Source organism: Perca fluviatilis, chromosome 8 (assembly GCF_010015445.1).
Source record: "Perca fluviatilis chromosome 8, GENO_Pfluv_1.0, whole genome shotgun sequence".
Lineage (NCBI taxonomy): Eukaryota > Metazoa > Chordata > Actinopteri > Perciformes > Percidae > Perca > Perca fluviatilis.
In genome coordinates this window covers 9,033,727-9,058,910 of record NC_053119.1, presented here as the reverse complement: position 1 = coordinate 9,058,910, position 25,184 = coordinate 9,033,727, and the positions used below count along the sequence as shown (strand labels likewise).

At 40.8% G+C, this 25,184-nt stretch overlaps 1 protein-coding gene across 2 annotated transcripts in view; it reads left to right on the top strand.

Moving 5' to 3' along the window:
- The window catches only part of lrrk2 (leucine-rich repeat kinase 2), a 46,413-nt gene extending 22,663 nt beyond the window's left edge, over positions 1 to 23,750 (top strand). For both annotated transcript variants that reach the window (XM_039807540.1, XM_039807538.1), the window contains exons 21-52: positions 966 to 1,081; positions 1,312 to 1,384; positions 1,800 to 1,996; positions 2,090 to 2,340; positions 3,332 to 3,480; positions 4,119 to 4,212; positions 4,373 to 4,559; positions 5,498 to 5,679; positions 6,226 to 6,449; positions 7,103 to 7,230; positions 7,999 to 8,217; positions 8,687 to 8,888; positions 9,744 to 9,832; positions 11,083 to 11,270; positions 11,416 to 11,570; positions 11,663 to 11,794; positions 11,975 to 12,166; positions 13,135 to 13,281; positions 13,381 to 13,493; positions 14,210 to 14,400; positions 14,968 to 15,128; positions 15,547 to 15,717; positions 16,981 to 17,081; positions 17,287 to 17,499; positions 17,752 to 17,945; positions 18,577 to 18,649; positions 18,926 to 19,116; positions 19,419 to 19,571; positions 20,425 to 20,651; positions 22,187 to 22,255; positions 22,342 to 22,478; positions 23,617 to 23,750. In XM_039807540.1, coding sequence (XP_039663474.1) covers positions 966 to 1,081; positions 1,312 to 1,384; positions 1,800 to 1,996; positions 2,090 to 2,340; positions 3,332 to 3,480; positions 4,119 to 4,212; positions 4,373 to 4,559; positions 5,498 to 5,679; positions 6,226 to 6,449; positions 7,103 to 7,230; positions 7,999 to 8,217; positions 8,687 to 8,888; positions 9,744 to 9,832; positions 11,083 to 11,270; positions 11,416 to 11,570; positions 11,663 to 11,794; positions 11,975 to 12,166; positions 13,135 to 13,281; positions 13,381 to 13,493; positions 14,210 to 14,400; positions 14,968 to 15,128; positions 15,547 to 15,717; positions 16,981 to 17,081; positions 17,287 to 17,499; positions 17,752 to 17,945; positions 18,577 to 18,649; positions 18,926 to 19,116; positions 19,419 to 19,571; positions 20,425 to 20,651; positions 22,187 to 22,255; positions 22,342 to 22,466 — 4,907 coding nt within the window. In that variant the 3' untranslated portion in view covers positions 22,467 to 22,478; positions 23,617 to 23,750. The remainder of the gene's footprint in view (positions 1 to 965; positions 1,082 to 1,311; positions 1,385 to 1,799; positions 1,997 to 2,089; positions 2,341 to 3,331; positions 3,481 to 4,118; positions 4,213 to 4,372; positions 4,560 to 5,497; positions 5,680 to 6,225; positions 6,450 to 7,102; positions 7,231 to 7,998; positions 8,218 to 8,686; positions 8,889 to 9,743; positions 9,833 to 11,082; positions 11,271 to 11,415; positions 11,571 to 11,662; positions 11,795 to 11,974; positions 12,167 to 13,134; positions 13,282 to 13,380; positions 13,494 to 14,209; positions 14,401 to 14,967; positions 15,129 to 15,546; positions 15,718 to 16,980; positions 17,082 to 17,286; positions 17,500 to 17,751; positions 17,946 to 18,576; positions 18,650 to 18,925; positions 19,117 to 19,418; positions 19,572 to 20,424; positions 20,652 to 22,186; positions 22,256 to 22,341; positions 22,479 to 23,616) is intronic.
- The last annotated feature ends 1,434 nt before the right edge of the window (positions 23,751 to 25,184 follow it).

The following is a 25,184-nucleotide window of genomic DNA, read 5'->3' as shown; positions in this document are numbered from 1 at the left end:
AGCTTTTTCTACAGGATTTTCCGCCATTGAATCAGGCTTTCGCCACCTGAAGGAACGTGCACGCGCATCTGCATTTGTAGAATGAGAGAATAGGAACACTTTCGGTCTCTAAAATGACCTGTGATTGGCCAAAGTCTCCCGTCACAGGCTAGATATTCTCAAGCCTAAATGCAGAGCCAAGAGGAGTTGCAGAAGTCTAGTTTTCTCTTGGACCACTTTAATCACAATATGCTGATTATAGATTTTTTTCTCCAATGACGCCAAAAACACTGCCTAACCCCAGCTTTAAGTTGATCATCCAATATATGTGATTATATAGTGCCTCACATTATATAAATATGAGCATATGAGCATCTACAGAGGCTCTCTGTAAAGTGTGCATTTATCATTGCCTGTGAATAGATTCGTTGCAATATGCATTTGTCTGGAAGATTTTTTTTAGCTCAGCAGTCTTAGGCTACAAAGATTTTCTTTTTTTTAAATCAATGGAAATAGCTTATAAAAAAAATAATGCAGTTAAAAGTTTGATATGAAAATCGTCGAATATAATTGAAGAATAAACTAAGAAAAAAATGTGGGCTTTGAGCAGCAACAATTTTCATATTGCAAATGATAATCAGTTTAAAGTTAAAATTAAAGTTTATCTGTGTTTTAAGCGCCCAACGTCACTAGCATTAGGCAATGGTTATGGTTAGGGTTAAGGTTAGGGTTAGGTGCCTTGAAGTCAACGGTCGAAGCGCTGCCTGGAAGGAGTTTGGGGCTTAAAACGCCATCGAGCAAAATTAAATGACACGGGGGAACGGTAACAAATATTGTTCTAACAAAGCTGAACCTCAAACTGAGAGGAAAAACATACTGTTCTGTGGCAGTGAAATGATATATGAGGTAGTTTGGTTTGAATTGGGTTCTAAAATGAAATGTTGTATACCTTCTGATGATAATAATGTGGGCTTCTCCTTCTCTAGGGAGTGATTCCCTGTCAGCGGTTCTGTCTCCAAAGCCGCTTAATAATTCGACAGAAGAGTTGAGAGAAGGGTCCTTCAAAAGGAAGCAGGGGCGCCGCAGACATGCCAGTGCAGAGGTACCGTAAAACCTCTTCATTTACAGCTTGTGTTTAGGACAGTGGTCAGAATATTGTTTTCGCTGGAGTGCGTTTAAAATTAACATCATAAAGTATAGGATTTCAATTACTTTTAAGTGAAATATCCTTGCAGTCTCTCTCTCTTAGTAATAGAACTGTAAATCCTACCCACATGTACGCCTCTTCCCTCGCTGTTAGTTTTTCTCTCTGGTGTTTTTCTTCTTTCGCAGAGTGGTCCAACTGAGAAGGAACACAGCGAGCACGCACACAGGAGATACGGAAGGACTGGCTCAAGCCAAAAAGGTTTCTCTATCAGATCCATCAACTTCTACTGATTTTAAAAAGCATTTTTCTTTAAATAATCATTTATTTGATATAGCACCTTTTACAGACAGAAAATTAAGAAGTAAAAAAAGAGAGTTCTTACTACAATCTAACAGGATTCTTACTCTGCCGACTGACAGATGAAAAAAGGAGGTCAAGTTAGGCGTACATTTCAAAACATGTTATTTTGCCATCCATAATTATTCCAGTTTAAGTTGGATAATGCACAAAGTTTTAGTTTTTCTAAAAGGGTTTTTCAGAGCAGCAATTTCTTGTTTTTGTTTCAACAGAGGCTCAAAACATCTTGCTCTACACACATTTTGCCGATGTGAAATCTTTTTCACCTATGGGGCAGTCTATCCATCAGATTTTAGCTAACGATTTGTCGCCCCAGTGTTTGGATTTGCCGAGAGCTCTGCTGCTCTGCCCAAAGATAAGGAAAGGATCCGCCTTCTGGACCTGTCGGGGAACGAGTTGGACTCCCTGTCCTGTCTCATGGATGATGGCTTCGTCCAGCAGCAGCTGGGCCATCTCCTCCGTCTGGACCTGAGCCACAACAGACTACTGGAGTTTCCCTCAGCTCTTTGCCAGGTGGCATCCAATCTTACCCGAATCACTAGACTGCATCAAATAATAAAAGGAACATGTACACTGAACCTTTTTTTCTGTTTTTTTGTTTGACAGAGTTTGAAGAGTCTGACTCGGCTGGACCTGCAGGGCAACCAGCTCCAGTCGCTGCCAGTGGAGCTGCTGTCTCTGCTCTCACTGAGCATGCTGAACGTCTCGCGTAACTGTGTGGGTCCCCTGCTGACCTTTGACCCTGCTGTCACCTGCCGATCGCTGCGGCAGCTCAATCTTTCTTTCAACAAAATCACCACGTTCCCTCACGAGCTGGGCCGCGCCACGAGTCAACTGGAGGAGCTGTTTATGGAAGGGTACGCTGCTGGTTTGAATTCTCAGATGAGCAGGGAATCGAATAGTTCATCGTGGCTGTATGACACTCAAGTGTAGTGTTGTAGTGTTTTCTATTTCAGCACTTAGAGTATGTAGTTATGAAGTCAGTCTGGCAGTTAGTAAGTGAAAGCACCCACATAAATGTCCCTTTTTATTGTTTTGATGTGTTGGTTGCTATGAAAATGACAAAAACACATAAGTTTTTCTTTGGACTTTTGCATTTCAGATAGAAGGATGTGGACATTTTGAAATTATCAAATTGGATTTTCACATTTGATTACATAGCAGAACACTGGGCATGTCTCCAGTGATTATGGGCTATTTCCAGAGATGGGCCAACACATTAATGGTCTATATAATGACTTCTATTAAGTTGTTAACTTCTGATATAAACTTCTTATATCAGTACAGAGAGGTAATAATATTGTTGTCTGTTGTAAATCTAAATCATAGTAAACATTATTTAATTTTCTTTATGGGGCAGATTTCTCAGATACAGTTTGAGATTATTATTATTTTATTATGACATCCAACACTGGTCCTGGTTGAGGTTATATGCACTGTAACCATTTGGCTACATGGTTAAGATTTTTTATTTTCAAGTAAGTGCAGTAGTAGTTCATAAAAAATAGTAATAATGTAAAGAAATTCTTCAAAACAGAAATGTCCTAGACCAGCACCAAAGACTGGGCCCATGGCCTGACTTTCCAACAAATTTTGTTGAAGTGATAAATTACGTTTTTGACATGTTCTGCTCCCTAACAAACCGGTTTTAAAACATAATAATTAGCATCTCATTCCCCTCCACGTAGTCCTACTCGTTATTTTTATGTGCTGAATAACCTAGGACAAATCTAACTTTTTTGTATTCATATCAAATCAGGTTCCTCAGCAAAAACATAACCATTCTATTTTATGACAGCATCATGCATCCATATGTCTAATTGCAGAATGGTTCCCTTCTCTTTTCAGTAACAGTATATCTGAGCTTTGTGTGCCTCTGATTCTGCCCGAGATCAAGCTGCTCGATGTGAGCAAGAACAGCGTGGAGAACATTTCTCCAGACTTCCTGACCGCCTGCCCCAAACTAGAAACTTTCAGTGCCTCCATGAACAAAATCTGTGAGTACTATTAAGTGATTATTAGAAGAAAATCTGCAATTGAAAAGCATTGGGGCTTCTTCGTCTGCCTGCTATGTACTCTGAAATACACTCAAGCACCACGTGACTAAGATTCCGTGGAGAGACCAAGTAAACGCCCAGTTTTAGAGAATATTTAAAGGTCCCATGGCATGAACATTTCACTTTATGAGGTTTTTTAACATTAATATGCGTTCCCCCAGGCTGCCTATGGTCCCCCAGTGGCTAGAAATGGTGATGGGTGTAAGCCGAGCCCTGGGTATCCTGCTCTGCCTTTGAGAAAATGAAAGCTCAGATGGTCCGATCTGGAATCTTCTCCTTATGAGGTCATAAGGAGCAAGGTTACCTCCCCTTTCTCTGCTTTGCCCGCCCAGAGAATTTGGCCCACTAATGAGAGAGAGACATCATGGCTTTCAAACGAGCAAAGTTGGTCAAGGCCACTTGACTTGTTATTCAAACAATATGATTGCATTTATAATGTGTATTATTTGCTAGTGTCTGGGCCCCTTTAGGGTTGTCCCATTTCACATAACTGCATTATGACTTATGACTGTACTTGTCTTTTAACTTTTGTGAATAAATTGAACCTGAACCTGAAACATCTTTACTTTCCTCTCCAGGTTCCCTGTCACATCTCCCATCCAAGATCACCACACTGAAACTAGCAAACAACAGCTTTACTTGCGTTCCTGAGGCGATCCGTAATCTCCCAAAGTAAGTCAGATACTCAGCTGGTTTTCACATTTCCATATCGCTATCACAATGTCCCATGGACACTAACTTACTCTCAAAGCTGGATTTTACCTTTATATAATAAAGATTCCATGCATCCCTCTTCTTATGGTACAAACATTTTTGACTTCTGCGTGTCCAGCTTGCGGTCGGTGGACATGAGAACCAACAGCATCGCTGATCTGCCTGGCCCGGGACTCTGGGAGTCCGGCAACCTCAGAGAGCTGATGTTCAGTCAGAACTGTATCAAAGTTCTGGATCTGAGTGGGCCGACCTACAAATGGACCAGGCTGGAGAAACTTCACCTGAGTGACAACAAGCTCACTGAGGTAAAGTTTACATGCTTTTCTTTAGCTATCATGAGCCCTTATTGGAGGGTCGCTGGTTCAAGTCCCCGTATGGAGTGTGGACCGGTAGCTGGAGAGATGGCAGTTCACCTCCTGGGCACTGCCAAGGTGCTCTTGAGCAAGGCACTCTGACATCTCTACATGTGCATTTATAGGACCTGAGCATGTGCGTGTAATGTGTTCCAAAAACAGAGTGTAAAAATTATAATTTCCCCACTGGGGATCAATAAAAAGTATAAATTATTATTATAAAAAATGAATTATGTGGCCGCGTTGGCTCAGTGGTAGAGCAGGCGCACGTATACTGTACTGAGAGGTTTATGCCTTGACGCAGAGGTCTAGGGTTCGAATCCGACCTGGGACAATTTCCTGCATGTCTTCTCCCTCTTTCTCACAGAGAAAGCTGTCCTATCGAATAAAGGCAGAAAAAGCCCCTAAAATAATCTTTTGGAAAAAAAATTAAAAATAATAATTATTACCATTAGAGCTGGGCAATATATCGATATTATATCGATATCGTGATATGAGACTGGATATCGTCTTAGATTTTGGATATCATAATATCGTGATATGGCATAAGTGTTGTCTTTTCCTGGTTTTAAAGGCTGCATTACAGTAAGGTGATGTCATTTTCTGAACTTACCAGACTGTTTTTACCCACTTAGTTATTAGATCCACATTACTGATGATTATTTATCAAAAATCTCATTGTGTAAATATTTTGTGAAAGCACCAATAGTCAACCCTACAATATCGTTGCGGTATCGATATCGAGGTATTTGGTAAAAAATATCGTGATATTTGATTTTCTCCATATCGCCCAGCCCTAATTACCATTACTAATCAGTATCAAACTAATGAATGCTGTGAAAGCGCAGTATAACCTTGGTGTAAGTGACGGTTATACCGTCTCTGTTCAGATCCCTCCACAGATCGGCCTGTTGGAAGATCTGACCTCCCTGGACGTGAGTCGTAACACCAACCTGCGGTCCTTCCCTGACGAGATGGGGAAACTGGGCAGACTGTGGGACCTGCCGCTGGACGGCCTTCGACTCCAGCTGGACCTCAAACTCATTGGCAGCAAGACCAAAGACATAGTCAGGTCAGTGGCTTTACAAACCGGAGGTTTTTTTATATATTAATAATATATAACTTCTTTACATATAAATCTCAAATCCCATCTGTTCCATTATTCGCTACAAGTTTTGATCACTCTGTCTTGAATATATAGAAGAAGAAATAAAATGAAATCAATTTTATAATAAAACAGGGCTGTGCAATTAATCCAAAATTTATTTGCGATTACGATTTCGGCTCCTAATGACACGAAAACAGAGTTATTGAGAAAAACGATTATTTTGCACATTACTATACTCTTATTTTGTCTTGTGTTCTGAGTGAGAAAAAAAAGTCCAAATGGTAGAAGTATTTCGGGAAATTTCACAGTTCTAGGTGTTCTCTCTGTTTGATTTGTTTAACTTTTTCACTATTTTTAAGTTCAGTAATTCCAACATCTTTCCTAAAGTCAATGTGTAATTGTGTTGAATGATCGTGATTTTAATATTGACCAAAATAATCGCGTGATTATGATTTATTCCATAATCGAGCAGCCCTATGATAAATGCCTTTCCTCCACCCTCTCTCCCAGGTTCCTGCAGCAGCGGCTGAAGAAGGCAGTGCCGTACTACCGGATGAAGCTCATCGTGGTGGGGAATGCTGGCAGCGGGAAGACCACCCTGATCCAGCAGCTGATGAAGCTGAAGCGCTCCCAGTCCCAGTCGAAGCAGGATGCCGTTGGCATTGACGTCCGGGACTGGACCATCAGGGAGCGGGACAAGAAGAAAATGGTGCTGAACGTCTGGGACTTCTCAGGTTGGCTCTCATGTAGTCTTGATTCATTCGTCATTTCCACGTCTAACTGTTGGCCTCATCATGTCTTGACTGCGGCAGCGTATTGCTGCCACAGCCCAAAATAGAAAAAAAACGATGAGCCATATTCCTCAATTTATCCATTCTCTGCACACAGTTTCCTCATTCAAACAATATAACAATATAGGGTAAGTTATAACGTTTTAACATGAAAATGTTTCACGTTATAACCGCCATAGGTTTGTATGTATGTTTGTTGTAATAACATGAAACACATCTTGTAATAACATGAAACACATCTTTTTTTAACATGAAAATATCATTATTATAACATGATACCAAACTATTTGTCTTTTTCTAACATTGCAGCAATACACTGCTGTACTTGACCAAAGAGACGATAATGGAGATGTTTTAAGTTCACTGAAAAGCTGTATGAACTGTGTCTAAAGTGATTGAATTCTTTTTCTGAAGTTTAGCTCAAAAGTCTTCAACAATAGGTAGTTATTCTCAGTAGTAGTCACTTTATTTATATGTCTTATGTCATGCATGTGACGCTGATTAAAATAGGTTTTACTTACATTTTATGGCGAGGTATGTTGGGTATCATTCAGCTGGTGTGATTTAGTTTCACTCCCAGCTTCTTTACCACACAGGTGGAGAGGAGTTCAGTGGCTCTCACCCTCACTTCCTGACTTCCAGAGCTCTCTACCTGGTGGTATACAACATCAGCAAAGGAGCCAGTCAGGTGGACGCACTCAAGCCCTGGCTCTTCAACATCAAAGTGAGTCATAGAAGCAAAGAGTCACGTAGTTCTCATGACTATCAGAGTGGAGCGTTGAATTTTTTCCTGTTGAAAAAACCTGTTTTCCTGTTGAGCAATTTATAAAACATCACAAACAAGGGACTAAAGGCTTCAGCAATAGCAAGTTTCTATTGGTAGAAGCTAAGCTCACGACTCACAAAGGTTGAGAACCACTGCATTAAACTAAATACTGGAGGAGTATTTACCTTTCACAATTGCATCTCATAATGGAAACTTTATCACATTATTGGCATACTTATTTCACTTGTATTAAAAGTCCCATATTGTAAAATAAATCTTTTTTTATTATAAAGCAGATCGAGGTGTTATATAAATACTATGAAAGTATCAAAGCGCTCCATCCACAGAGACACGCTGTATTCAGTAACTGTGCCTTTAAAGGAGCCGTCAGGATGTCCGTACAGTTGTAATGTAACGACTATACTACATATAGGTAGAAAGTGCCACTAAAGTGCTGTTAGAGTCATTCCCCGGCTGCAATGACGGTGCAGAGGCAATGAGAGCACAGATGCGGAATACCTGGGAATGTTGACCAATCAGAGCAGACTGGGCTTAAAGAGACGGGCGCTAGAATGGAGTGTTTGAGACAGATGTATAAACCTGAAAATGAACATAATATAATAAAAATGTTTTGGAAACCACAGCTAACTTTGAAATGTAAATGATGTACATGTGTAGATGTTTCTTCCCTCTTTTGAAAAATCCCTACACCCCTCTCTATTTCAGGCCGTAGCCCCTCTGTCGCCGGTCATCCTGGTAGGAACCCACACAGATGTGAGTGATGAGCTGCAACTTCAGGCCTGCCTGACCAAGATCAGAGAGGAGCTGCTGAACCACCAGGGCTTCCCTGCCATCCGGGACTACCACATGGTCTCCGTCTGCGAGGACTCGGACACCATGGCCAGGCTCCGCAAGGCCATCGCCAGGGAAGTCACCAGCTTCAAGGTACAAGGACACAAACAGCAGATTAAACCTTTTCTTTCCTTTTATTTAGCTCTCCTCTGTCCACATATTGCGCATTATTATAGTAATAATAATTATTATTATATTACTATTAATTATTAATAGTTAAAAGTTATTGATCACAGCATGATTTAATGGGAAATTTACAATCTGGGTAGAATTAAGTGCAATATGCAGGGGGTTGTCTTTATTCTTTGAGTGTGGGGGAAGGTAGGGGGGATCTTGTGTGAGGTTTATCAAATTTTTATTGAGCGCATTTGGATGAGATAATGTACACTTATGTTTTATGCATGTTTACTGTGTGTTTATTGTGTGTTTATTGTGTGTTTGTGTGATGTGTCGCCATTTTTTGTTCTCTCGACTGCCCAAGACAAATATCTCCTATAGGAGACAATAAAGGCTTATCTTATCTTATCTTATCTTATCTTATCATTTCCTTCCCCTTCCACAGATCCAGGGCCAGCCTGTGATGGGCCAGTTGGTTCCAGACAGCTACGTGGAGCTGGAGCGCCGGGTTCTGCAGGAGAGAACCAGGGTTCCCCCAGAGTTCCCCGTTCTCAGGCACCAGGAGCTGCTGCAGCTCATCCAGGAGAGTCAGCTGCAGCTGGAGGAAGCTGAGCTGTCCCACGCTGTCCACTTCCTCAGTGAAGCCGGTCAGTCGGGTTCTGGGCTGCTGCATTCAACATCAAACAGGCCTTTGCATTACCTCGATATACCTTTTTAATTGAATATAGCATCCTAATTCAATAATATCACCCGGCTCTCCTTCATCTTAGCATCAGCACTTCAAGACAATACTCTGCAGTATAACCTAGATTCCCTTTGAGTCACAGCTGTTCAAAACAAGAACAGACAAACAAACTGTATTCCTTAAACAGCACATACACACAGTACGATGTAGTGCAATTCTATTACTGCATTTTAACCCATCCTAAGTATTAGGAGCAGTGGATAGCTTTTTACATACAGCATCTGGGGAGCAACTTGGGGTTCAGTGTCTTGCTCAGATAACATCCCTGTTATTGTATGATTTTAAATCTAACTGTGCCTTCCCTTTAACACGTGCAGTCAGTTTTTCATATGCTGGTAGGAGGAGAAATAGTAATCCATACGGAGATAGAGCTATTCCACAACACACTGACATTTCATGATTAATTTGTTTTGAAAAATTGTCTCAGGGATCAACAATATATATTAGATTGGGTATAACCAGCCCGATCTGCTGGTGATTTGATTTCGCCCCGCAGCTCAGTCTTGAAACCTGTCGTTGCCACGTCACCTGGATCGTTGCTCTGATTAGTTGAAGGACTATCCAATTGCGTACAGGCTCATTTGAACTATGCCCATTGATCATGCCTCTTGTGCAGTAGAAAATACAGAGCAGACTCCCCCGACTAATGTTCAATCTTAAAAGATTGAGCTTGGTCTGGAGATAGCCAGACTAACAATATATATCTGACCAAGCCAGTTTTTTTATTTTTATTTTTTCTCCTCCTCTGACATTGAAGGGCTTTTACTGCACTTTGATGATCCTGCACTTCAGCTTCAAGAGCTCTACTTCATCGACCCACAGTGGCTGTGCAACATCATCTCCCAGGTAGCTTCATCCGAAACACCCAGACACAATCACACATGCTCCAGGCTAACCGAGCTCATTCTGCTTAGCAACAAGAACAAACAAAGCAACAGATTCCAATCTTAAAAGTTAGAATAGACAGGATTATAGAGGAACTATTTAGTATACAGGAACTATTTAGAGTTGAATAAGGGGTGGGGAAAATAACAAGCTTCCTTTTTTTTTTTCAGACATATTGCACGTATTGTTTGTTTAGAACACTTTATAGATATAGTTTTTTCCTTTGTATGTTGCAACACCCTTTTTTATTTTTGTTGAGATGAAACTGTAACATGCTGTGTAATTTCTAATAATGTGTTTAAATAAAACAGCATCTTACAGTTTTATCTAAACTACGAAACAAATCTATTCTCACTTTTACGTTAATAGACAATTGTTCTAGCCTAGATGTTTTTATATATAAAAGAGATTGTTGGGATTCAACTGCATATCCTCTATCCCAGTTGTTCCCCATTTTTTTACATTAAGAACCCCTAAACTGACACAAATTAGACCACGGACCCCCATTTGAAAAGATTTTGTCCATGTTTATTACAGAAAGTGTGAACCGCATGGCCAAAATAGTCATACCTTCTGTCATGACTGTGTTACTTATGGATGGAATTATAGTGACAATAAATGATTCCCCCTTTAGCTGGGAACCCCCTTAAGGACCCCTGAGGGTCCCCAGACCCCACTTTGGAAACCACTGCTCTATACTGTACATACTCAGATGAAGTGTGTTATTTACAAGCAGACATCAGCTGTTACAAAAACAAGTATGCCTCCAAATTATTCACGTTATTTCCACTCTATTAAATAGTTAATCTAGATTTAGAGAGCCAGTCCAAGGCCACATAAAAGGCCTCTTTTAAAGGAACACGCCGAATTATTGGGACTTTAGCTTATTCACCGTAACCCCCAGAGTTAGATAAGTCCATACATACCCTTCTCATCTCCGTGCGTGTTGTAACTCTGTCCGACGGCCCCACCGGTAGCTTAGCCTAGCACGGATCCTGAAGGTAATCGGTTCCAACTAGCCTACTGCTCCCAATAAGTGACAAAATAACATGTTCCTATTTACATGTTACATTTACTATTTACTATTTACATTTACAATAAGTCGGCGTGTTCCTTTAACACTCATATACTGTATGCAGGTACATGATTGCTAAAGAATGTGTCAGATCTGTCCGGTTCACAAATTCAGGTGATGTCTGTTCTCTGTGTAGAAGCTGACGTTAAAGAGCTGTGGCTTCTGGGAGCATCCTAAAGGAGTTGTTCAGCGCTCAGTGGTGGAAAAGTTTCTGTTTGAGACCAAATGTTTTCCCAAAAGCCACATGACGCAGTTCTTCAAACTGCTGGAAAAGTTTCAGATCGCTCTGCCCTTTGGCGAGGACCAGCTACTGATACCCAGCAGGTATGGTTTTTTTAATTTTTTTATTTGCAGCTACAGATGTCTGTGTTTTTTTTTTTTTGTTGGATTGTGCTGTTTTAGAGGGACCAAATAAATTGGCATATCACAATATTTCACAGTCTCTATCCACTCATCTCTTCTCTTACAGTTTGTCCAAACACAGACCGGTGATAGAGCTGCCTCACTGTGAGAACTCAGAGGTGATTGTGCGTCTGTACGAGATGCCGTACTTCCCCATGGATTACTGGTCTCGCCAGATCAGCCGCCTACTGGAGGTCTCTTCTTATTTGCTCTGTGGAAGAGGTAAATTGGACATACAGCAGAAACAGCCACATTAGGGATGCTACTCTGCAGATACAAATTTGAAAGAAATTCCCTCGCTGTGTGTTATCCAGGAAAAGCGGTGCGACCGAACCGGATCTACTGGAGGAGAGGCGTGTACCTGAGCTGGTCCCCAGAGGCCTACTGTCTGGTGGAGGAGAACCCCTCCAGCTTCGTCAGGATAACTGTGCCCTCTTCACGCAAAGGTGTGGATAAAAAAACAAAGAAAAGAAAAAACTCAAGTCTTGCTGGACACACAGCCTCCATAATCCAAAATCCTTACAGCATTTTTCTTAATGTTATGTAGTAATATGTATGTGTTGTTTGTTTCTGTATTTATTGTTTTCATATCAATGATTACATATGTTTATATGTGTATCCCCCAGGCCGGGTGCTGCTGGGTCAGGTGGTGGATCACATCGACTCCCTGCTGGAGGAATGGTTTCCTGGCCTGCTGAACACTGACATGCACGGCAGTGGCGAGGCTCTCCTGAAAAAGTGGGCTCTCTACAGCTTTGAGGACGGGCAGGAGTGGAGCAAGATTCTGCTCGAGGACCTCTTCACATATTTTGACAATGGTACATAAAAAACAATACGTTTTGTCAGTATGAATTGAAGACGGTTTCTTTTTTAATCCATAAAACGACAATGTACAAAACACATTGTTTGGTTTCTAAAATTCAATTCAATTCAATTTGATTTATAATATCAAATAATAAGAGTTATCTCAAGACACTTTACGGATAGAGTAGGTCTAGACCACAATCTATAATTTACAAAGACCCAACAATTACAACAATTCCCCCAAGAGCAAGCATTTAGTATAGACAGTGGCGAGGAAAAACTTCCTTTTTAGGCAGAAACCTCAGACAGACCCAGGCTTTTGGTGGGCGGCCATCTGCCAGTTGGGACACAGAGACACTGATACAGATATAAAGATATAGAGAAATATGATTAATAATAAATATAGCAGTTGGTATGTGGCAATTATAGTAACAATAAAGATAATGGAACTATGACTAGAAATAATAGTTTAATAGCAGTTCAGGGCGTAGCAAGGCATAGTAGGGCGTAGTAGGGTGTAGCAGGGCATTGCAGGGCGTAAAAATACTAAAGTGTTCAGAAGCACCTCAATTTAAAGGTGCAGTAGGTAAGCCTTATAAAACTAACTTTCTGTCATATTTGCTGAAACTGACCCTATGTTCCAGCAGTACTACATGAAGCAGGTAATTAAAAAAACATCCGGCTCCTCTGGCACCACCTACAGCCTGTAGTGAGATTTGCACCAATCAGGGCCAGGGTGGGGGGTAGGGGGGTGTCTAACTGCGTGTCAATCACTGCTTATGCACACGCATTCATTCTCCCTTGTGGGGGGAGGGGCTTAGGAGGCCATTTTGGGCTTTAGCAGAAAGGGGGGAGGGACTGAGAAGTTGTCGATGTTCAAAGTCCTGGATCTTCACAATCCTACCTACAGCACCTTTAATCATTCCACATACATGGTTCCAATTATCTAAACTCTGTTATGTCTATTACATTATGATCATAGATTTTCTGTTGGTGAACTCGAAGGACCCCCGCTGCACACTTCCCATCTCTCAGATCGCCCCTGACTTGGTACTGAGTGACCAGCCTGCAGGAACAATACTGGACAGTGAAGAGCTGGATGTAGACATGTCTAAAGAGAACCGACTGGGTTCGTTTATCTCATTTCCACATAATATATGTTATTAAAAAATAAATATATGTTCAAATACAACTGATATATAACACATAAATATATTTTTGTTTATAGGGGACGGTGGCTTTGGGACGGTCTATCGAGGTGTCTACAAAAATGAAGAAGTAGCCGTGAAAATATTCAACAAGCATGCATCTGAGCTTTACATCTACAGACTCCTCAGACAGGTACCACTGACGCGTGTGTCCTGGACAATACATTGACAAAGTGCCTTGCTCAAGACAACCTCAGCAGTCACTGAAATTAAATACATAACAGGCTCTCACAGCTATCCTCACTCATTCAAGCATACAATTGTAAATTTGGAAAGAGTGCTTTAAACTTTTACGCTCCTGTCCGATGGAACTTACTTCAGGATTGAAGTGAATGAGAAAGCGTGTCCAAACTTTTTACTGGTACTGTAGGTACTGCTCTTGTTTTTAATAGCCCTCTTATTCACCTACATCAGTGATTCACATTTGTTTTTATTTTTTATGTGTGTAATTTGTGTATTGTTTTATGATCGGATTATTTATTTGTAAGGTAATTTTTTTGAGATAGTTTTTATTATTTATTTTTATTTGTGCTGTAATCAGGGCATCATTGGAAAAGAAAGCTTGCTCTCAATGGCCATCCCTGAATACATAAAGGTTATAATAATAATAATAATAATAATAATAATAATAATAATACATGCATATGTGTGTTACTGTTAGTCCATCTGCAGATGATTGAATACTACAACAGAAAGACAAGTGTTGCCTAAAATTGTTTATTTTAACAAGAATTGCCATCACATTCATCAATTAATCCAATCCCTATTTTCTGTGCATCTTTGGGAAATCTAATTATTTACACCATCTTTAACTTACTTCACTTCTTTTCATTGTCTGTTTTCCTCCAGGAGTTGGCGGTGTTGGGTCGCCTCCGTCACCCCAGCCTGGTGGGTCTGCTGGCAGCCGGCTCAGTTCCTCAGGTCCTGGTGATGGAGCTGGCACTGCGAGGCTCACTGGACTCCCTATTTGAACATGAGAACGGCAGCCTGAACCTAAAGCTCCAGCACAGAATCGCCCTGCATGTTGCCGACGGGCTCAGGTACAGAGTTGGGCATTGCAAAGTTTCCTCAAAAGGTTTGGAGATTGCAGACAAGTTATGGAAAGTGTGATTGAAGTCTTTTGCAGTCCACATTACAACATGATACAATACAGTGTCAATCTGATTAGGGCTGCAACTGACAATTATTTTCATAGTCTTGTTGATTTTTTTTTCTCAATTAGTTGTTTGGTCTCTAAAATGTCAGAAAATGGTGAAAAATGTGGATCAGTGTTTCCCAAAAGCCTAGGAAGATGTCCTCAAATATCAAAGATATTCAGTTTTCTGTCACAGAGGAGAGAAGCCACTAGAAAATATTCACATTTAAGAAGCTGGAATCAAAAATTTTTACTTTAAGTCTTAAAAAATTACTCAAACCGACTAATCGATTATCAAAATAGTTGGCGATTAATGTAAGAGTTGACAACTAATCGATTAATCTTTGCAGCTCTAAATCTGATGTAGGCTAAGTGCAGAGCTACTGTCATTTCACATTATATATGTGTTGTGAAAAAATGTGACAGTTTGTAAAGGAACTTGCTCTGGTCATTGTTTAATCTGTGTGATCAGGTACCTTCACGCAGCCATGATCATCTATCGGGATCTCAAGCCCCACAACGTTCTTCTGTTCAACCTGAAGACCGATTCCGAGATCATCGCCAAGATTACCGACTATGGCATCGCTCAGTACTGCTGCAGCATGGGAGTGAGAAGCTCAGAGGGCACGCCAGGTTAGACGCCTCCTCAAACTTTATACATCTTTATTATATAGGAGTCATTATAAGCCGGCACGGTGGCTCAGTGGTTAGCGCGGCTGCCTCACCGCAAGTAGTCACTGCGGAGTTCGATCCCCCCGTGTTTGCGTGGGTTTCCTCCCAACATAAAGACATACTGGCTAGGTAACTAGGACTACAGTTGAATATTAGCCGACTGGCTAACATTGGTGCATTTACAGAAATGTTGATTAATGTGCATTGGCCCAATAAAAATAACATAAAAAATGAAACCTCTCACCTGAATTTGAACCTCTGAGAAACTGCAGTCAAACTGTCGGTCACATACTGTAAGGTTATTCTTACAAATCTGATTTTATTTTGCTTGTAAGACATTTTGTATAGCTTTTTAAATGGATTGCTGTATATCTGGCAGGTTTCCGTGCACCAGAGGTTGCCCGAGGCAGCGTGATCTATAACCAGCAGGCTGATGTGTTCTCCTTCGGCCTGCTGCTCTACGACCTCCTGACCTGTGGTGAGCGCATCTCTGACGGCATGAAGTTCCCCAGTGAGTTTGATGAGGTTGCAGTGCAGGGGAAACTGCCAGGTAATAATGAAAGAGTTCTGTTGTACAGTGTTTAATGTGTTGCTGCAAGTCTGACCTGATGTTAGCCACTATCGCACCAATATATTTTTTTTTGGGAGATATGAGATCAAATTTGAAATTTACTATTTCAAACAAATGCTATTTCCTAAATGTGATGATGCACTTGAATACATCAGCATCGCATAATACCTGACCATTGATTTGACAGTCATGACAGGTTCTCATCTTGTGTTTTTAAAGGAACACGCTGACTTATTGGGACTTTGTCTTATTCACCGTATCCCCCAGAGTTAGATAAGTCCATACATACCCTTCTCATCTCCGTGCGTGTCGTTACTCTGTCTGACGCACCCACCGCTAGCCTAGTTTAGCACAGATGCTGGAGGTAACCGGTTCCAACTAGCCTACTGCTCCCAATAAGTGACAAAATAACGCCAACATTTTCCTATTTACATGTTGTGATTTGTATAGTCACAGCGTGTACAAATAACAACATGAGACACAGCCATCTTCTAACGGTATACAAACTGGGAACTATATTCTCAGAAAGGCGAAGCACTGCTACTCTCTGCTCCTCACCACAGGGCTTCTCAGGTGCTACAAGCAAATCACTCCGCCCAAGTAGCAGAAGTAGCAGTGCTTTGCCTTCTGAGAATATAGTTCCCAGTATGTATACGGTTAGAAGATGGCTGTGTCTCATGTGACCTTGTTATTTGTACACCCTGTGACTATACAAATCACAACATGTAAATAGGAAAATGTTGGCATTATTTTGTCACTTATTGGGAGCAGTAGGCTAGTTGGAGCCGCTTACTTCCAGGATCTGTGCTAAGCTAGGCTAGCGGTGTGTCAGACAGAGTTACGACACGCACGGAGATGAGAAGGGTATGTATGGACTTATCTAACTCTGGGGGTTACGGTGAATAAGACAAAGTCCCAATAAGTCGGCGTGTTCCTTTTTAAATTTTGTTGTCAGGATGAGCCTTGTCTTTTGGATCACAGATTGTTCATTTGACCACGATTTTATGATGTCCAGTTTTATGTTGATATTTGAATCTCATTTAATTAAATGCAAAATGCAATATTTTTTTTTTTTTACCGTATCTGACTGTATTAACATTTTCTAATAGTATGTGAGAAAAATAGTCACGTTCAAAGTTATGAATACAATATATATATCTTTTTTATTTTTCATACATTTCTGCACTGATCTGAAAGGTAAAGTCAGAACATTTGCTAACATGTTCACTGCCTTCTACACAGATCCAGTGAAACACTACGGTTGCTCACCGTGGCCGGGCTTCCAGACGCTGATGAAGGACTGCTTGAGGGAAAGCCCTCAAGGTCGACCCACTTCTGCTCAGGTTAGGACCTGAACACTGCGTAACCGCGTTAAGTGACGCAGCGCCACACATAGTGGCTTCAAGTATCCAGTACCAGTCAAAAGTTTGGACACGCTTTCCCATTCAAGTGAATGAGAAAGCCTGTCCAAACTTTTGACTGGTACTGTAGATTTCAGAGACCATTTAACACATCATTAAGTATTTGTGTCTTCTGTGATGTGTGCAGGTGTTTGACAGGCTGAATTCGGGGGAGATGTTGTGCCTGATGAGGGAGCTGGTGGTTCCCCGCGCGTTCAACGCTGAGTGCCTCACAGTGAGCTCCGGCAGCAGGGACGGCCCCTCCAAGAGGCACAGAGCCTGGCTGGGTGGAGGCAGCAGCACCCAGAGGCTAGGCTCCATCACCGCCGTGGACCTGGACACCAGCACAGTCACTACACAGGTACCAACGGCGCCGTTAACCTTTTCTCGATCTCACATGTTTGGTTCAGTTTTATTTTTTGAGGAAAACAGGGCTTTTTAAAGCCTCTTAACTGTGTACACTTGTAAGTCAGACAGGGGGTTTTCTTTTTTGTTCTTACTAACTGTTTAACCCTTTGAGTGTGTTTTTACTGTGACTAATTACCTTTTTTTCCATAAATCAAGCAGGCCTCGTCGCTTCACGTTTTTAAAGTTGGCTCTCCCACTCTTGCAGGAGATCGACAACAGTCCCGTCTTGTGTCTTGTGACCGTCCATATCCCGACCGAGCCCTGTGATTGGCTGGTGGCAGGCACCCAATCCGGCTCCTTAGTGGTCATCAGCACTCAGGACACGTCGATTAGGCACCACCTGCAGAGTGTCACAGACGCCGTCACCTCACTGTACTTCCATGTACACCCTCATCGCACGTAAGATTCAATATTTCTCAGGTTTTGGCCTGACTACGAGTCAGGGGGTCACAAAAACATTAAGTTGGTGATCATCCTCTGAGGATTATGAATAGCTCAGGAATCTGGTCGGAGATACGAATGAGTGTAGAGCCTAAATAGATTTGAGCCGACCAACCAACCGCTTGACATCGGCATTATAATAACAATATATATATATATATAAAATCCTGCCATCAGTATCACAACTTGGCGATTGTGGACTGAATTTGGTCTTGAACATCAAGGACTATTGACTATTGAAACACAGTACCGAATAACTGTGGCTACAAATTGTGGCATCCTAGTTTATGGCTGTTATAATAAAACTAATAATCTGTAGAATGTTCAAGTTTGTGGTTCAAGCACTTTATTGTCATTGTGTAGCACAACGAGGTATGTTTCATATACATACATTCTAGTTTTGATAATTTGATTTCATTGATTAAGGGCTGTTTGTAGAAACCATGAGAATTAATTTGAGTTTACATTTTGTGTCAATCTGCAAATGACATAATACAGTATGTGCATTATGATACAACAAGATAATTATGCTGAATCTACAACTTTTTTTTTTAAATAGTGCCTTTTGATGTTTTTCATTTCTTTTCAGCCAAAGGAAGAATTACTTGCTGGTGGGGACAGCAGATGGAGTTCTCACTGTTTATGAGGACTCCGTACTCAAGGTGAATATTAGATATTAAATAAACAATCCAGTGTGTTTGTTCTCCAAATTCTGTCCAATTTTTTTTTTTTTGTGTCAAATCATAGCAGACGTTATCTCAGGACACTTTACAGGTAGAGTAGGTCTAGACCACACTGTATATTTTACAGAGACCCAACAATTCCCCCGAGAGCATGCATTTGCCCACCTTGTCCTCCCATGCCGTAAATGTCCGATACTGTATCCAGCAGCAGCAGCAGTTTGGAACTTCATTTTCTTCTTGTTCTCCTCCCTCCAGCAGGAGAACGGGCAGCCGGTTAAAACTCTCACTGTGGGAAACGTCAACACGCCTGTCATGTGTCTGGGCCAGTCGGTGCATTCGCTGGACAGCAGGTCGGTGTGGGCCGGCTGCGGGACCAAGATCCTCTCCTTCACCGCCGACTACGATGTCTGCAAGAGCATCGACACGAGACCAAACCTCATCTTCCAGTGAGTCCGTGTCATGAAGGGGAATGAGGGGCAGGTTGTAGTTAAAACTTAAAGAGGTTTGAAAAGAGAGAGTTTTTCTTGTTGGTTCAAATCAGCTCAAACTGCTGATGTTTATTGAGGTCGAGTGAGGACTGAGGAATGAGCATTTGTACTTTGTACTTATTTCAACAGTTTCCTGCGTAAAATGAGATTATAAATGCTATGTGCATGAAATGAAAATGTAGCTGTTTGGAGAAAAGATTTTAACTGTGTGTGTGTGTGTGTGTGTGTGTGTGTGTGTGTGTGTGTGTGTGGCGCTTCAGGCAGGCGCGGTCATTGGGAGGTGAAGCGTGTGTGTCTCGAATGGTTGTGGATAAATATGTTTACCTGAGCAAAGCCGGGACACCAACCGTCGAGGTTTGGGATAAGAGAAGCGAGAGGATGGTGGACTGCATCGACTGTGCTCAGATCATCAGGTACACACACGCATCAAATATTTGTTATATATTTATTTATAATACATTTTATCAGGGCTCAGTAAAGCTGTATTTTTATTTATTTGTTTATGTTTCTTGAAGACCAAACAGCCATCATATTATCATCATCACAGCACAAAGGAAGTGATGTATTTTGCATTTTGGCTATCAGAAGCGTTTGTTTCTTGCCCTGAATAAACAAAAGATTAAAGTAGTTAACGTTGTAGAAATAGCCATTGTGGCTGAATAGAGACAATAGAGAATGAGCACCATGTAGGGAAATGTTTGTGTGTCAAGACCAAATCAAGTTGGATAGTACAGAAACAACAGCAACACTTCCAGGAGTACTTAACAAGAAAAAATCTCTCCAAAACAAACAGGATCTTGGGGCCTTGAATAGACAAAAACAGTTGAATTACTGGTATTCTTTTTTTAATGTAGTCCATTGTCCACTATTGTAGTCCGACAGCCTTCCAGAATCTGACATTTTGGAGATTCAGGGCCATGTTCAGCCCAGACAACACGTTTTGTTAAACTCAAAGGAGGGTGCATTGAACACCCTGTTGTGTGCGCCAGCGCTCTGCCTTTTCAGTACCATGGGTTTATTACATACACGTCTCTGCTGATTGGGTATCACCTGTGACACAGCCAATAAATGAGAGACACACCCACTACACGAAAGAGGAAAAAAAAATATCTCAAAGCCGATGCCCACCGTTTCACACCGTTCCGAGGAAACATGTCGGCAAAGGTGGGCAAATCGTAACAAAATGGTGCACACTGTTTTGAGATTGAACGTGCCCCTGGTGCTTGTGTGACTGCAGCTGTATCTCCTCTCCCCTGGTCCCTGCAGACATGACTCGGGCTGCAGAGGCAGGCAGGGCAGCGAGGCGGAGCTGCCCGCTGACGCAGCTCCCTCCTGGGCCAGAGTCAAGGCCCTGCTGGTGCAGAGCTCAGCAACTCTCTGGATCGGCACTAGAGGGGGCCACCTGCTGCTGCTGGAGCTCTCCAAGCACCAGCCGTTGCAGGTCATGGGCCCTGTCTGCAGCTCCATCCGCTGCATCGCCTCTGCACTCATAGGTGGGTGCTTAACTTTGATGCATTTGTGTATTTAGTATAATTTTTACTAAGTCATACAGGCGATATGTTGCCATGGTGTCTGTGTGAGGTCACATTCTAGTATTTAGAACACAAACTGGCTTACTTTTATTGGGAAGGAAACCTCAAAGTCCTGCTAAATGATCTCACGGATTTTTGAGGCACAATGTTGCATTCATTTGCATATTAATAGCGAAAATGTATTTAGTTGAGATTGTAACGGCTCCCTCTTCAGGTAACTGAAGTCCATACTGAATACTGTTATATAATATATGTTCATATAAGAGGGATTGTGCCAACTAATACAATCCTTACCCCTATGATTGACCTAATTAGCATAAATGTGAATGTTTTAGGAGATGGTGATAATCTCAGGTGACCTTTTTTTTTAGCAGTCGTTTTTAGGGATTGATTTAGTGCCGATAGTGATTTTTTTCATCAGCCTTAGCCGATGACCGATATGGGCAGCCGATTTTCTTGAGCCGATATTTGGAGCTGATACTGCTTTTGCTCCCTCAATTTACATCATAAAAATGTAAACCCCTTCCACACTGGATTTGTTTTCAGAATCTGCTCTGCCATTTATTTAAAATAATAAACCAAAACACAGATCAGTGTCACTTCTGCAATCATCTTACATTCATATCACACAAATGATGTGTGCAATGTGCATCATATGGATGGGTGCCCTGCATATGGTTAACTGTGCAAGGGTAAAAGGCGTTCATCAACATCTACAACAAAGCCTGGATGATGCATTGCTTGCTGACATACTATAAGACAGATATAATCAGGTCATCACAAAATGTCCTTTGTCAAGACATTTAAATAATGTAAGAAAACAATAAACCTGAAAAGTAGCCATTGAAATAAAGTGCTTGATTTGTAATTTAAGACTGCCATTTCTGCTAGTGGGGGAGGGGCAGTGCATGGTCCGCACGTGAACTGCAGCGTCTCCAGCAACACAGAGCTGCCTGTGGATGCCTGTCTGTAAATAATGCCGGGAAAAAACTATCAGCGAACACAGCAGCTGCGTAAAACGCAAATATCGGCCCGATATATCGGCCGGCCAATAAAATCGGTCTATCACTAATCGCTTTATCTTTTTTGCTTTCTACTGGGTTTATAGAGAAGCAGCAAACTTGTTTCTTTTCTTTAAGTATTTGAACCTAGAGTAAATTAAAGACATACATAATGCCGCAGCAGAAACACTAACTGAGTAGGAAAATTAATGAAAACTAAAATGAAGACTCATAATACTACTGCTGGGTTATTCTTTTTGGCTTTTTTTTTTATAATGAGTCATGGTCTGTTGGGGCTGTTGTGTGAAAAAATGCGTGAAACAGCCCAGCATGCTGCTCACAGTTTGCCTGCGTATTAAATTCAATATGTCTTTCTTTCCCCCCTGTTCTTTGTCGTAATTATTATCTTGTTTAAATACTGCATCTAAACAAGCCTTTCTGTCAAGCTACTGTGTATGTCGGTAGTGACTGCAGATCCTTTTTTTTCATGAATAGAAACACTAAACTGGAAGAATGTGGTGCTGATTTTGGGCAGAAGACTCCCACAAGACCCAAATCACCTTGGTGAGTCCAATGGTTCATTGTCTGTATGAGACCAGTTGTCTCGCTGTGGGAGTTTCTCTAAAGTGTGAGCCTGCCTCTGCTCTTAGACGAGGAGTCGGTGCTGATGGTGTGGAACGGCGCGCTGCCGATGGAGGCCAAAGACCTGAACAAACACTGCGAGAAAAGAGAGCAGATCGCAGCCAAAATGAGAGAGCAGCTCCAGCGTGACTGAGCCCACACATTTGTATGTGTTTTATTCCCATTACGTCATGTCTATTGTTGTTGATATTTAATGTTATTGGCATGTATTTCATTTTGCACACACTTACAATATCCAGAAATCTCTGTAATATAACCATGATAGAGCTGTACCGAAGAGTTTGAAGCTTCATATTTTTTTTTTTAACCTTTATTTATCCAGGTGAGCCAAGTCAAGTGCTGCTCTTTCACTTTCCCCACCCAGATTTTATCCTGTCGGTCTGGGGATTGACCCGCCGACCTCTCCCGGTCACAAGCTCGCTTCTTTAACCTGTAGGCCACCACTGCCTGGTGCCGCAAAAACAACATGGCCTTTTGTCTAGGCCCTGATTGGCCAGTTATATGGTCAAAATGCAACACAGACAAAAATAATTTGACATGGTTTTATTTTAACGTTGACCTTCGAATTCTAAATCAATATTTGAATGCTGCGCAGCTTTTTTTTTCTTTCTTTCATGTCCGTTCATTCTGTTTAGACCCGGTATTTCTGCACAGTTGCAGATAACGATTAGGCTACACTAATAATATTAGTATTCTACTATTTGTAGAATTAGATTGCAGTGATTGCTGCGTAGGATTGTTTCCGATGCATGACAGCACTTACACGGTTTGCTCTCCCGCTTTCCGCGCACAAAGGAAGGCACGCACCTGTATTAACGAGGCGGTCTAGCAGCACCATAAATTAGATTTATATAACCACAATAACAAAACAGAAAAATCTATTTAGGCTCTAACACTATTACAGTAAATAACTAAAGTAGTTACGAAAAAAAGGATAATATTGATTTAATATGAAATGACTGAACTCATTTAATCCCATGAATCACTTTATTCACATTGAGGATCTTGTTCCAGGATGTTTGTTTTGTTTTTAGGGCGATGATGACCTCAGAAAATATGACGACAGACATTTAGAGCTTCATTTGAAAACCTCAATAGAAGCTTTGAATGTAATAAAATTCGGTACAGCCCTACTATGATATGATAATGATTTCAACCAAGTTGCCCAGCCCGAACCAGTGGTAGTAGTAGTAGTAGTAGTAGTAGTAGTAGTAGTAGTAGCAGCAGTCGTGGTAGCGGTGGCAGTAATACCAGTACCAGTTAGATTTGTCTGTTTTTCACAGGCTTGTTGGTGGAAAAGGGATCAACTCTCCAGTGGATGGACGGGTCAGCAGAACCCATTGAAGGAGATGTTTTACCTCATTTTGTGACAGCCATACTTACTTCCCAGTGCACTGATCCAGAACTAATGAAGGGGTGGTGGGGGTGGGGGGTTGGGGGGGGAGGGGCACACATGACAATGAATCAATCAAATGAAATTGAGGCTTGATTGATTGAATGTTTTTTTTTTTATGAAATAATTTGCCATGTTTAAAAAAAAAAAAAAAAAAGGAAAACAATCGGTAACACTTTACTTGAAGGTATCTACATAAGAGTGACATAACACTGTCATAACAGACATATGACATATGAACTCTAACCCCTAACCATAACTTGTCATGACAAAAACCGAATGACGCTTACTAAAAGAAGCGTTATGTAGGGTTGGGCGGTATCCAAATTTTGATACCGTCAAACCTCCTCCCTATTTTACCGCGGTATACGGTATTACCGTGACTAATTAAAAATGATGACCTAAGGCTCAGACGGCGTCACCAAACTGTTGGCTTGTGCACCGTTCAGAAACTGAATACTAATACTGAAACAATGATAACATAACAACTACTTTCACCTCCACACTGTCACGTGATGACAACCACACATAATTACATAAATTATATTTAATATTTAATCCTTGTCTCCTATATAAGTACATTGCATTTTTTTTAATGACGGTATTGAAACTGATAGCGTTGTTATTTTTAAGACCCCACTGTATACCGAATTACCGCCCAACCCTAGCGTTATGTCATAAACCTTTGTGACTTGTTTATAATGTTTATGACCCGTTCATGACAGTGTCATGTCACTCTTATGCAGATACCTTCAAGTAAAGTGTAACCAAACAATCTTTTGTAATGTGTGAAGAGAGACACTTTTCTAAAAGGGACACAGATGGTCTAATTTTCGTTGTTCTCCGGGCTGAGAGCAGCACAGATGTTTAGGAAAACCTCCTGCTCCTAATGAATAGAGATGTTTGTTTACCTATAGTATGATTTTAAAAAAAGAAACTGGAACTGGAAAAAAAGCCAAAGGAAAAAAAGCCTCTAAAAATGTGTATATTTGATTATTTATTCTCATGTCTGTTTGTGTGTGTGTGTGTTTAGCTGTGAGCTCATTCACTCCACAGGACTTATCAGATGCTGTCGGCTTTGTACAAAGTTTTTATGACGTTACCTATGAAAACTGCTTGTGATGTCTAGTAAATAGTAAATACTATTTTATGTACTGTGATGGCTCTCTGTTTATATTGTCAGAGCTTTTTTTTTTAAAAAAAAAAAAAAAATAAATTAAGTGTAAATTTTTTTTTTTTTTTTTTTAAAAATAAAAAAAATTTTTTTTATTTTATTATTTTTTTTTTTTTTTTTTTTTAAAAATTTTTTTTTTTTTTTTTTTTTTTTTTTTTTTTTTTTTTTTTTTTTTTTTTTTTTTTTTTTTTTTTTTTTTTTTTTTTTTTTTGGTTATGTTTTTTTTGTATCATTCACATTAACATACTTTACTATACTATATTTTAGAGGAGTAGAGACATATG